Source organism: Canis lupus, chromosome 9 (assembly GCF_048164855.1).
Source record: "Canis lupus baileyi chromosome 9, mCanLup2.hap1, whole genome shotgun sequence".
NCBI lineage: Eukaryota > Metazoa > Chordata > Mammalia > Carnivora > Canidae > Canis > Canis lupus.
The window spans coordinates 43,025,726-43,038,097 of record NC_132846.1 but is presented as its reverse complement, the minus strand read 5'-3'; the positions used below and the strand labels follow the sequence as shown (position 1 = coordinate 43,038,097).

The 12,372-nt window shown below is 46.5% G+C and overlaps 2 protein-coding genes across 4 annotated transcripts in view; one reads left to right on the top strand and one right to left on the bottom strand.

Moving 5' to 3' along the window:
* The first annotated feature begins 4,638 nt into the window (after positions 1 to 4,638).
* On the top strand, positions 4,639 to 12,176 carry PIGH (phosphatidylinositol glycan anchor biosynthesis class H). 3 transcript variants are annotated; one of them, XM_072839027.1, is made up of 4 exons: positions 4,639 to 4,920; positions 9,193 to 9,402; positions 10,138 to 10,185; positions 11,527 to 12,176. In XM_072839027.1, the coding sequence occupies exons 1-4, from the start codon at positions 4,741 to 4,743 to the stop codon at positions 11,617 to 11,619; spliced, it is 531 nt and encodes a 176-aa protein (XP_072695128.1). In that variant the 5' UTR covers positions 4,639 to 4,740; the 3' UTR covers positions 11,620 to 12,176. The 3 variants fall into 3 exon arrangements, with proteins under 3 accessions (XP_072695128.1, XP_072695127.1, XP_072695126.1); XM_072839026.1 differs by having other exon boundaries at positions 4,640 to 4,920; positions 10,105 to 10,185; XM_072839025.1 differs by having other exon boundaries at positions 4,642 to 4,920; positions 10,102 to 10,185.
* The window catches only part of PLEKHH1 (pleckstrin homology, MyTH4 and FERM domain containing H1), a 51,471-nt gene continuing 48,995 nt past the window's right edge, over positions 9,897 to 12,372 (bottom strand). The window contains exon 29 of the mRNA XM_072839022.1: positions 9,897 to 10,035. Coding sequence (XP_072695123.1) covers positions 10,015 to 10,035 — 21 coding nt within the window. The 3' untranslated portion in view covers positions 9,897 to 10,014. The remainder of the gene's footprint in view (positions 10,036 to 12,372) is intronic.

Here is a 12,372-nt window from a genome sequence, read left to right as displayed (position 1 = left end):
CGTGTGATGGCCCCGAGAAGGAACTCTTTCACCTACCTATTATCTCACAGGTTAAGGCCATGATCTTCAGGGACAAACTGGACGGCCACCCTGACCAGGTGCCCTACATCCTGGTCTGGCAGGACATGAACAAGAATTCCCCTCCTTGGCTAAAACCATTTTTACTCCCCAAAGCACACAACTCGGCTGAAGGTAAGGAGAGACTCTGGGTCCACTGCCAGACTCTAGGGGCAGGTCTCCAGGCTGCCAAGCACAAGCCGACCAATCTGGCCGAGGTATGGTTATGTAAGACAGGGTAAGGACGAGAGTCCTGCAGCCTTCTTAGAGAGAATACTAGGAGAGAAGAGCTTGCAGGACTTATAGTAGCAGAAAGAGTCTATAATAATAAAGTCCAGAAGAACAACAAACCAAACTAAGTGACCGGCAGACCTGAAACCTAGCCAGGATCCTGCTGGCCACAACTATGGACGACCCACAGGAAAGACAGAGGTACCTCAAGAAGCTGGCTTCAGGCACAGGTAAGGAGGATGGACCTGGTCATTGGGAGTGCCCTAAACTGAACAAAAACCAATGTGCTTACTACAAAGAAGAGGGCCACTGGGTGAAAGACTGTCTTAACAAAAGACCTAAGGTCCCTGCCAAGATCTTGGAGATGGAGGACCTGGACGACTAGGGTAGCTGGGGTTCAGCACCCCTCCCCGAGCCCAGGGTAACCCTCAGAGTGGAGGGGCAACCTATTGAATTCCTAGTGGACACTGGGGCACATTTTGTTTTATTACAACCCCAAGGGAAATTGGCAAACAAGACTTCATGGGTGCAAGGGGCCACGGGCACCAAACGGACTACCCGAAGAACTGTGGATCTCAGCATGGGCTGGGTATCCCATTCCTTCATAGTCAGGTCGGGATTTGCTCACCAAGATGGAGGCACAAATTTGTTTCCACCCCAAAGAGACAAAAATCCTAAACAAGGAGGGGCACCCTATTCAGGTGCTTCTCCTGAGTTTAGAAGAGGGATATTGTCTCCACCAAATGCCCTCAGCCCCAATGACTGACATTGACCGTTGGCTGCGGGAATTTCCCCAAGCGTGGGCAGAAACTGGGGGAATTGGGCTGGCCTGGCACCGACCGCCATATACATTGAACTAAAGCTGGGGGCAGACCCCAGGGTCCGCCGATACCCCATGCCTCTCATAGCGTGTAGGGGAATCACACCCCACATATGGTGACTACTGGACTCGGGCATATTGAGGCCTTGCCAATCGGCATGGAACACTCCCTTGCTGTCGGTTCGGAAACTGCACTCTAACGATTACTTGGGTGAGTTCTGTTCCGAGCACCCTCATTTGATATCCTGTTGGAGGCGGAGGAACAGGACAGACACATGCCTGCGAAGCACCAGGGACTTACTACAAACCATAGCGGCTCTAGGATACCAGGCCTCAGCTAAAAAAGCCCAGATCTGCAGAGCAGAGGACAGCACAGACCGTGACCAAGAAACTGCTGGAAGACATCTCACCGAAGTATGGTTTTCTTGTTAAGATTGGATCAGACAATGGCCCAGGATTCGTCTCTAAGGTAACACGGGGAGTGGCACTTGTACTTGGGGCAGATTGGAAATTACATTGTGCACATAGGCCCCAGAGCTCAGGACAGGTAGAGACGATGAACAGAACATTAAAGGAGACCTTAACTAAATTAGCCCTGGAGACCTGCGGGGACTGGGTGACTCTCCTCCCCTTCGCCCTATATAGGGTGAGGAACTCCCCATATAAGATGGGACTGACTCCCTACGAGGCCATGTTCGGTATTCCTCCACCTATTATCCCCAATTTAGCAGCAGGTCTCCAAGGTGAAGAGCCTCTGGCATGTTGGAACGTGGAGAAGGGTTCCATGTGAACAGCAGTTGAACATGGGTCAGTCGGTCCTGAGAGATGGGCGAGCGCCGTTCCGAAGGGACGGGCGTTGGCCTCCTTGCCCTCAGCTGACCGGAAGGGAGTCCGGTTCAGATCCCCGAATCTGGAGGGCAGAGATGGGCGCCGAGGCGTCCAGTGCGGTAAGGCAACCGATCCCGGAGAAGCCAGCGGGAGCCCCGGGGAGAGTTCTCTTTCCTTTGTGAAGGGCAGGGCGCCCTTGAATGGGCTTGCCCCGAGAGAGGGGCCTGTGCCTTGGAAAGCATCGCGGTTCCGGCGGCGTCCGGTGAGCTCTCGCTGGCCCTTGAAAATCTGGGGGAGAGGGTGTAAATCTCCCGCCGGGCGGTACAAACCTGAGGTGCTTGCTGAGTTTGATCACCAACTCCTTTTCTCCCTCCAAATGTTACAACGAACCCACGAGCAGCTGTGGCCTAAGCTGAGGGCCCTCTACGAGACTGGGCCACCCCTGGGCCCCCATCGATACCGGCCAGGTGACTGGGTGTATGTGCGGAGATACCAACACCAGAGACTTCAACCTCGCTGGAAGGGACCCTACATCGTGATCCTGACCACTCCCACCGCTCTCAAGGTCGCGGGATTACTCCCTGGGTCCACTACACCCACGTGGGGCCAGCTGCAAGGACTTTGTTAAGACTGCGCAGTTCTCACTTACCCCACTAATGTTGCTTCCCTGTTAGCCATTTAAAAATGTGCATGCAATTCAGCCTTGTTTTTAAAGTTTTTTAAGAGTTAAAAAGATGGGAGCATCTTAACTGTAGAGAGGCTTTTGCAAGCAAGGGGGGTGGTTTATGTGCTGCCCCAAATGAGGAGTGTTACTTCTTTACTGACCACTCAGGAATAGTCCGGGAATCTATGGCAAAAGTCAGAAAAGGTTTGGCTAGACGTAAACGGGAACAAAAACAGCAACAAGGTTGGTTTCAATCCTGGTTTAATCATTCCCCCTGGCTCACTCTTGGAGAGCAACCTGGACCCATGATTGAGTCCTTCCTTAGGTTCCTCTGAGAGGGGGAAATGTGGAGGCCGAGAAAAATCAAGGCCATTCCACCTAAAGTTTAGCATTAGCACAAATACAGCCATCTTAGGTCCCTGTGAATAAGAGCTGAACTTTAAGGGGAAAAACTGCAGAATGTCCTCAATGTCCTCGGCAGGTAATCCCATATCAGAAAGACAACAGAGCCCACGCCCATGGTAGAAAGTCCCATCTTAGAATTCTTCCATCCCTTCTGGAAATCCCCTAGACCAGCCTATAAAAAACCAGCTGTAACCCACTTCGGGGTCAAGTCCCTGCTCCGCTGTGTCGGGTACACTTGGACCCAAGCTCGAGCTTGCTAATAAACCCTCGTGCACTTGCATCGGTGTCGGCTCCTTGGTGGTTTCTCGGATTCGCAATCTTGGGCACAACAGTTTAGGGGAAAAAAGGAAACAAAATCTTGGATGAAGATGGAAAGACGGAACCTAACTTTCATCAGAGAGACTCAAAGCTGGTGAGACTGTTAATGCCATTTGTCTTTATAGACAAAGGGATCAATTCTTTAATTCATGATGCTGCCTCAGGGCTGAAGCACCATAACTCCAACAGGCCACAAGCCACTCTTGAGCCAAAAGTAAAAAAAAAAAAAAAAAAAAAAAAAAAAAAAAGACAAAAACAAACAAAACAAAACAAAACCCACAGGCGCTATTACTCATGGGTTTAGTGATTTTTATTATCCACACCTTCTGCATCTTCCTCTCTTGCTAACTTCCCAGCCAGGACTCCTTTGTCTACTCAATGTTCCACGCAGTGGTTGGGAAGAGACAACTCCCAAGCCAGTGAAAGCCAAACTTCTTACCAGGCCCTATAAGACCCTCTTGGATCTGAGGTCTGCACCTCTCTCCCCAACTTCATTGATTTTAATTTTATTTATTTATTCATGAGAGACAGAGGCAGAGGCATAGGCATAGGCAGAAGCAGGCTCCCTGCGGGGAGAGCCTGATGTGGGACTCGATCCCAGGACCTCGGGATCATGGCCTGAGCCCAAAGCAGATGCTCAACCACTGAGCCACCCAGGCGCCCCTACCTTCCCAACTTCCAAATGCCTCCTCCTTGTGTCAGTCTCTTGATTCCTCCAATACATCAACCTTGTTCCAGCCTCGGGGACTTTGCCTTTCCTGGTCCTCCAAACTGTCATATTCCTCCTCCAGAGCTCTCCCGGACCAGTCTGGCTCCCCACGCGCGCAGCTCCAGGGTCCTCAGAGATTTTCCTGATTGCCCTGTGGCAAGTGTCCCCAAGCCACTCCTGCGGTCATGTTATTGCCAGCAGCACTCCCTGAAATCGTTTTGACACCCTTCCATATTGCAGTTGCTCTTACTGGAGCGGACGCTCCTTGAAGGCACGAATCTCCAGCACGGGCGGGCCAGCCCTGGATCTTCAGCAACTACCTGGCGCGGGAATGAAATGAATGAGTAAGTGACTGTAACGAGTGTGTATCTGCGGACTGTCTCCTGGCCTGGACCTAGAAATCGTCTGCCAAGCGAGAGCGCGTGAACAGGCCAGCTGCGTCGGCCTCCCGCGAGTCTCCGGAGTAGCCACGCCGCCCGCAGAAGCCCTGCGGGGCCGGGAAGCGCGAAACCCGAGCCGGCGGAGCCTCGCCGCAGCTCTGGGCGCCGACTGCGGCTGCGCGGAGCGTGAGGCGGGGGCGGGGCGGGGCGGGGCGGGGCGGGGCCTGCGCCGCTCTCCGGAAGTGGGTTGGAGCTGCTGAGAGGGCGCCGGCGGGCGAGAGGGCGCGACGGGGCGCGAGAGGGCGCCGGCGGGAGGGGCCCGCCGACCATGGAGGACGAGCGGAGCTTCTCGGATATCTGCGGCGGCCGCCTGGCCCTGCAGCGCCGCTACTACTCCCCGTCCTGCCGGGAGTTCTGCCTCAGCTGCCCCCGGCTCTCGCTGCGCTCGCTCACCGCGGTCACCTGCGCCGTGTGGCTCGCGGCCTACGGACTCTTCACCCTCTGCGAGGTAAAGGCCGCTCGGCCCCTCCCCGCAGTCGGAGTCGGGGGCGGCGTTCCCGGGTCGAGGCCGGGTCTCTCGTCGGGCCTTCCCGTCGGTGTAGGGTCGGAGGGCGGGAACTGGCTGGCTCTGCTGCCGGGACAGCTGTTTTCTTGACGTTTAGTGACGTTTTGACACCTGTGCTCTGTGCCTCCTGTGGGCGTCCACTTAGACCTTGCGCGATAGCCTCAGACTCTAACTTCCAGGTGACCTACGTAGCACGTGCTCACAGGAATTCAGTTCCAGGGGTTCGGAGAACTGTTAAGTGGATCGACCTCATCCGTCGCTCCGAATCTTCAGAGGAGTCGCTGCCAACAGAACCTTTATAGAGTCTTAAGGAGAAACCGTCTTTGCCTCCACAACATGAGCTTCATGAGTTCTAACCTGTTTTTCAAGGCAGTCTACCCCCCCACCCCCACCCCTTCCCCAACCTCAAGTGATTTCTAATGAATTAGGAAGTTTTGGTGATGCGTTGTTTCTGGGCTCACCATTCGGACTCATTCCTATTTTCTGAGCCTCAGCTTTAACATGTTTAAAAGGGAATTGCTGCCTGCCATGCCAGCTTCACAGTATTGAGGGTCACATGTAGTGGCTTTGTGGCAGCCCTCAAATAAAACGAGTCACCCTAAATGCTTTTCAAGATGAATTTTTTTTAAGACTTTATTTATTCATGAGAGACACAGAGAGAGAGAGAGAGAGAGGCAGAGACACAGGCAGAGGGAGAAGGAGGCTCCATGCAGGGAGATGGACGTGGGAATCGATCCCGGGTCTCCAGGATCACGCCCTGGGCTGAAGGCAGGGCTAAACCGCCGAGCCACCCGGGCTGCCCCAAGATGAATTTAGTTTCAGATGTAGTGTCCTGAACTGAATATATTATTCTAGGAGTGATCTGACCAGGTCGAGGGCTTTTTCTATATTTTGGGTCTTGTTTCCATTAATGCATTCATTGGCTCTTTTACCATCAATGTATGGTAATTTGGCATAGATATGTGCAGAATTAAGACTGCCCTAAGTTATGCCAAACTGTATCTAGAAGTTTGTTCAAAAGCCAGTTAATATGGTTAAACTGCCAGGACAGTCCTTCTCCCCCCTCGAAAAAGATTTAATTTATAATGTAGTTGAATTTTAATACTAGCCTGAGTTCTGGCCGTGTTGTCATGTGAGGAGGAGGAGCGAACAGATTATTATATGTCCACTAACTGCCAGCTGCTTTCCTGAATGTCTCATTTTAACCTTAGAAGAAAGCCAAGGCTTAGAGTAATAATTTACCCAAGGTCACAAAGCTAGTAAATGGCATACTTGGGCTTCAAACTCAGGACTGACTCTGAAACCCTTTCTTTTCCACTATACTGTCTCCTCCTTGGGGAGGGCTTACTTAGGTAAAATTTTTAAATAGAAGTTTGTTTTTATGCCAGCTCCTTTTTGTACCCTCTTATCCTGGTATGTCCCACCTGCCTCCATGAAGGGCCCACAACTCAGTAACCTTATCTTCCTTCAAACTCCACTGCAGGGGATCCTGGCTCAGCGGTTTAGCGCCGCCTTCAGTCCAGGGCGTAATCCTGGAGACCCGGATGGAGTCCCACATCCGGCTGGCTCCCTGCATGGAGCCTGCTTCTCCCTCGGCCTGTGTGTCTTTGCTTCTCTCTCTGTGTGTGTCTCTCATGAATAAATAAATAAAATCTTAAGAAAAAAAAACCTCCACTATATTTCTTAAGGGGTCTGTGTATCAGAGTTTATCTTTGGGTTCAAAACTATTTGTCAGAGTAATGACTCTCAGGAGGGAGAAGAAATGAAGGAATTCACAGAAACATGTGGCTTAATTTCAGCCCAAATAAATATTGAATTGTTAGAATTTCAGACAGAAAAATGAAGTATAGGGATCCCTGGGTGGCGCAGCGGTTTAGCGCCTGCCTTTGGCCCAGGGCACGATCCTGGAGACCCTGGATCGAATCCCATGTCGGGCTCCCGGTGCATGGAGCCTGCTTCTCCCTCTGCCTATGTCTCTGCCCTTCTCTCTCTCTCTCTGTGTGACTATCATAAATAAATAAAAATTAAAAAAAAAAAGAAAAATGAAGTATAAAGAATGTAGGTAGTAATGAAGTTTTGGGCAAGGATTACCTTATTAAAAAGCTGATAGGGATTAAATCCCCTTACATTTTTTGTACTTCATCCCTTCTTTCCTGCTGGTTTTGAATTCACAATTCTATTAAAAGTGTAGGTTATTACCTGATTTATTGCAATCTGGAATGCTTTACCCCCTTCCTTTTCTCAACTAAGCATATCTATCAATAACCACCAGCTCTTATATACCAGTGAAATTCTTCTTCCTTGGAAGTCTTCATGGGGTATCCTGTGTGCTTTGAGGTCTCTTTCTTGCTTTCTCTCATTCTGTTTTAATACTTAGGCACTAATAGTTCCATAGTAGTCTCCAAAAATTTTAATTTTTGTATTAATTTTGCCTCTAATACACCTGTAAGGGCTGGGGCCGAATTTTCTATTCTTCCATGTTTATTCAGTTCAGACTATGAACCAGACACTGTACTAGATACTAGGCATTTAATTAACTTAAAGTAGACATTTTTGGATCATCAGAGACCTAGCACATAGATTTTTCCATTCTCCATTCATTAATCAGTAAGTAATTACCAAGTACAGAGGTCAGCAAACTTTAAAAGGCCAAATAGTAAATATTTTGGGCTTTACAGGTCTCTCACAGTCCTGTTTCTTTTTCTTTCTTTTACAACTCTTTTAAAAGTGTAAAAACGGATGCCTGGGTGGCTCAGTCAGTTGGGCATTTGCTTTTGGCTCAGGTCATGATCCTGGAGTCCCAGGATCAAGCCTTGTGTCAGGCTCCCTGCTCATTTGGGAGTCTGCTTCTCCTCCCTCTGCACCCCTTCCCCTGCTTGTGTTCTCTCTCTCTTGCTCTCTTTCTTTCTCTCAAATAAATAAAATCTTTTTTTTTTTTTTTTTTTTTTAAGTGTAAAAACCATTCTTAGCTCAGGGTCGACCAGACAAAAACAGATCACAGGCCCAAATAGAGTCCTGATCCAACACTTACTGTATGTTACATAGAATGAAGTAGAAAAGTATTTTCAAAGAAAACCAGAGGCAGTTGGTAGTTTAAAACAGTAAAAACAGATTAAAAAAAAAGATTTTACTTATTTATTTATTCATGAGAGACACATAGAGGCAGAGACATAGGCGGAGGGAGAAGTAGGCTCCTTGTGGTGAGCCTGATGTGGGACTTGATCCCAGGACCCCAGGATCATGCCCTGAGTCGAAGGCAGATGCTCAATCACTAAGCCACCCAGATGTCCCAGTAAAAACAGATTTTATTCAGCAACTACTGCAGTAGGAAAAAAGAGACCTCACTGCAGAATTGGGCTCAATTCTGAATATAGCACGGACAAGTTGGAATTCATAGCCAAGGAGCACAGTGGGGATCAGTGGATGGAAAATGACTAAAAGAAAACATCAGTAGTAGTTCCAGGCATCAAAACCTCAAGAGGATCTAGGATCTCTTTCTTCCTAGATCTCTTTTTAAATTTTTTTTTCTTTTTTTTTTTTTTTTTTCAGGCAGAGGGAGAAGCAGGCTCCATGCACCGGGAGCCCGATGTGGGATTCGATCTTGGGTCTCCAGGATCATGCCCTGGGCCAAAGGCAGGCACTAAACCGCTGCACCACCCAGGGATCCCCCTAGATCTCTTTTTAAGATGCACTTCATTTTCCAGAAGCCCCTCCAGGAGACCCTCACACTCATTGACCAGAGTTGTATCATGTAATCATTTCTAAACCAGTCATTGGCAGGAGTGGGAACCAATCATGATTCATTCCGAGTTTTATTAGCAAGAGTGGCTGTTGAGTACCGTCTGCTACATTGTGCTAAGCATTTTATTATTGTACTGTCTGATTTTGCACTGTATATTCTGCTGGTGGAGCAGGAGAGGAAAAGGTCTGAGTCGTTATGAAAGACCTCTGAGAGTGGTGTGATGATAGATACTGTTTTGGTGATTAAAGTTCTCCTGTCCATTTGTTGTCTGGATGCTTTCATTATGCTTTCATAGCACTACAGAGTTGAAATAAAAGTGATTTCCTCTTCCATGCATGTTCTTCCCATCTTGTCAACTCATAGTAGAACACAAGCTTTTTTCTGCATTGCCTAGAGTAGACTGGTTAAACAGCGGACATCTGTGCGGAGGACCACCTGGTAATCTTACTGCCTATGTCTGGCTCTCTCTTCAGAACAGCATGATCCTCTCTGCTGCCATCTTCATCACCCTCTTAGGCCTGCTTGGTTATCTCCATTTTGTCAAGATTGATCAGGAGACATTATTAATCATTGATTCCCTTGGCATCCAGATGACTTCATCCTATGCCTCAGGCAAAGAAAGCACTACCTTCATAGAGATGAGCAAGGTGAAGGATGTGGTTATCAATGAGGCTATTTACATGGTAAGTAGTTAAGTAGTAAGTATTACAGGTTTCTCGAGAAGACGAAGCCCAGTGGCCTTTGCCTGGATCTAAACTGAGTCTTAATAACTTGATGTCTGTTCACAGAATTAAACTTGAAGACTCTGTTCCAGTATTGTAATGTTTCCTTTTTGGCTAGCATGTCTATAGACCATGAAAATGAAACTTGTATTGGAAAAATAGATTCCTGTATTTTTATAGAGATATAGCAGGATTTCACAGATACTAAGTCAGCATTTCAACTTTATTTTTTAGCTCAGCTTCAAAATCATCTCGTGGTGGTGGTTGTTGCTGCTGACATTTTGTCGTTTTTTGCATTTAAAGAATTCTCACTTCAAAAGCAATCAGGTGTTCTACTACTTGATAGTTAGAGATAACCATTTACTTTTTTTTTTTTTTTTTAAGATTTTATTTACTTATTCATAGAGACACACACAGAGAGAGAGGCAGAGGCAGAGACACAGGCAGAGGGAGAAGCAGGCTCCACGCAGGGAACCCGACGTGGGACTCGATCCCAGGTCTCCAGGATCACACCCCGGGCTGCAGGTGGTGCCAAACTGCTGTGCCACTGGGGCTGCCCGAGATAACCATTTATTAAAAGGTCTTTAGCCTTCCCTTGAAGAAAAAGAAAACAAAACAAGTCTCACTTAGATCTCTGCTATTTGGTTTATTTTCTTACAGCAGAAGGTGATTTACTACCTCTGCATTTTATTGAAGGATCCAGTGGAACCACATGGGATATCCCAAGTAGTACCCGTCTTCCAGGTGAGCATAGAACACTTGTCTAGAGCTTCTTCTCCAGAAAACCCGGTACCTTTCTCCATTCTCTGCATATCTACTGCTACTTATATTCAATAGGAATGTAAACTCCTGTTGTTAAGCGTATTTGAGGACACCTGACAGCTATTTTTATTGAGAGTTTTGGATTTTAGTTATTTCAAGTTTCTTTCTAAAGCAAATACAGGCTTTCAGAAATATTATAAATTTATACAGATTTTAAAGAAAAAATAAATAGCAGTTTCTGCCTAGAAGTTACCATTCATCTGCTTTGTTAGTCTGCCAATACAGGGTTTTACATAAATGTCACTGATCTACACATGCAGTTATACCTAATTTATGTCTTGCTTTTTAAATCTAATATACATATTTTCATGCATCTTCAGAGGCCATTATACTATTTTAAATAGTTCTATTATCATGTTGAGTTTATTTAGCCACTCTACTGCTAGCTTTTGAAATCATCTCCAGGTTAGTTTTTGTCTCGCTCTTACAAAAAATACACAAACACAACTATAAGTATATATTTATGTACATAGTTAACTCTGCCTTACTGCCCTTCCTTTTTTCACAAAGGATTTAAGGCCGCTAAGCTAAAATTCCTTTGCATTATAGTTCAAAGTTATTTTAGTAAAGCTTATGAACAGTGTAATAGATTTTTACAGTTTGAGATTTGGCTCCAGAGATTAGACAACTTTACTGTACTTTTGGGAATTTGTACTTGTTTTTTCTACAGTCTTGGCTAGCTGTGGGTTTAGTTCTTTGTTTCCTTTAGTATGTAGGTAAAGGAATCTAAAGTTATTGAATTGCTCTTTAAATGACAAAGATTTTTCATGTTTCTTTGAATTATCTATCCCTGTTTCCTCTTGTTCTAAACTATCCATCTCCTTTATTAGTCAAGTAGAATCTAGATATTAATTATGCATTTATAACAACTTACATATTTTGGGTAACAAACTTTTATTAAATATGTTTTCCACATATTTTTTCCCCATTCGGTGACTTTTCTTTTAATTTTGGTTGTATCACATTTCATTGTACAAAATACCTTTCAATATTTACATATTAAATTGCACTTCTCGTCCTTGAGGGCGGTTTCACAGCTTGTGACATTTACGAGGGAGTGTGTCCTTGTTATTCCTCTTGCTTTCTTAGCCAGTAAGGTGCTGTTTGGCCTGAACTTCTGCCTCTTCGAGCTCACACCTGAGCCATTTAGACCCCCTGATGTGGTGAGATTGAGGTTACCCATAGAGGCAGCACCATTAAGTGCTCTCTTATGTTCTCTTCTGCTCTCTTATCCTGACTGCATTTCTTGCCTTTGGAATTCAGAGTGCCAAGCCCCGCCTGGACTGCTTGATTGAAGTGTACAGGAGCTGCCAGGAGATCCTGGCGCACCAGAAAGCCACACCAGCAAGTCCTTGAGTCCCAGCATTTCAGAGGCCAGTATTATCTTCCATGGGAGATGACTCCTAAGCCATAGTGGCTGGTTTATTTTCTGTATTCTAAACCATCAGGCAGACACAGTCCTAGGAACCAGTATGGATGCAGTGGATCTCAGAGCCATACAGCAGGTGCCTGGAAACCTAACTCATTGTGTGATGTTGAGCAAAGTATTTATGTATATTTTAGCGATCTCTTTGTAAGGTTTCGCCTACTTTATCAATTGAGGGAAGATCTTAAGAAACGATATGTCAAAAGTAATGTTGACGAAGAGCACTTTGTGAAATTCCTCAGCATGTTCAGGTTTACTTTTTTGTAGAGATTTGTGGAGCAAGACAATGGGAAACTGACATCAGATCTCTTACAAAACATGATTTCCAACTGCACGGACCCCTGTATAAAAGTCAACCCCTTCACGTACCAGTGAGTAGGAAGACATGTCCTACAAAAGACTAGCCTCTGTCCACCTAGCTCCTGTGTTCTGTAGAGGGTGAATTTATGACAACTCTCGTAATAAACCGATCTCTTTCCAAAACACACAGTAATTGCCTGGTTCACACACAGCTGCTTTTTATTGACAACATGAACATGGCATTTCAGTCATGGGTGTCAGGCACATTAATACTCTACTGTTACTCAGCATTGTCTGTGATTTCAAAACCTTATTTTGCCAAGAGGGGTGACACCAAAGGCCAGACAGATATTCAGCTTTGGTTTCCAGACATGTTAGAGGAG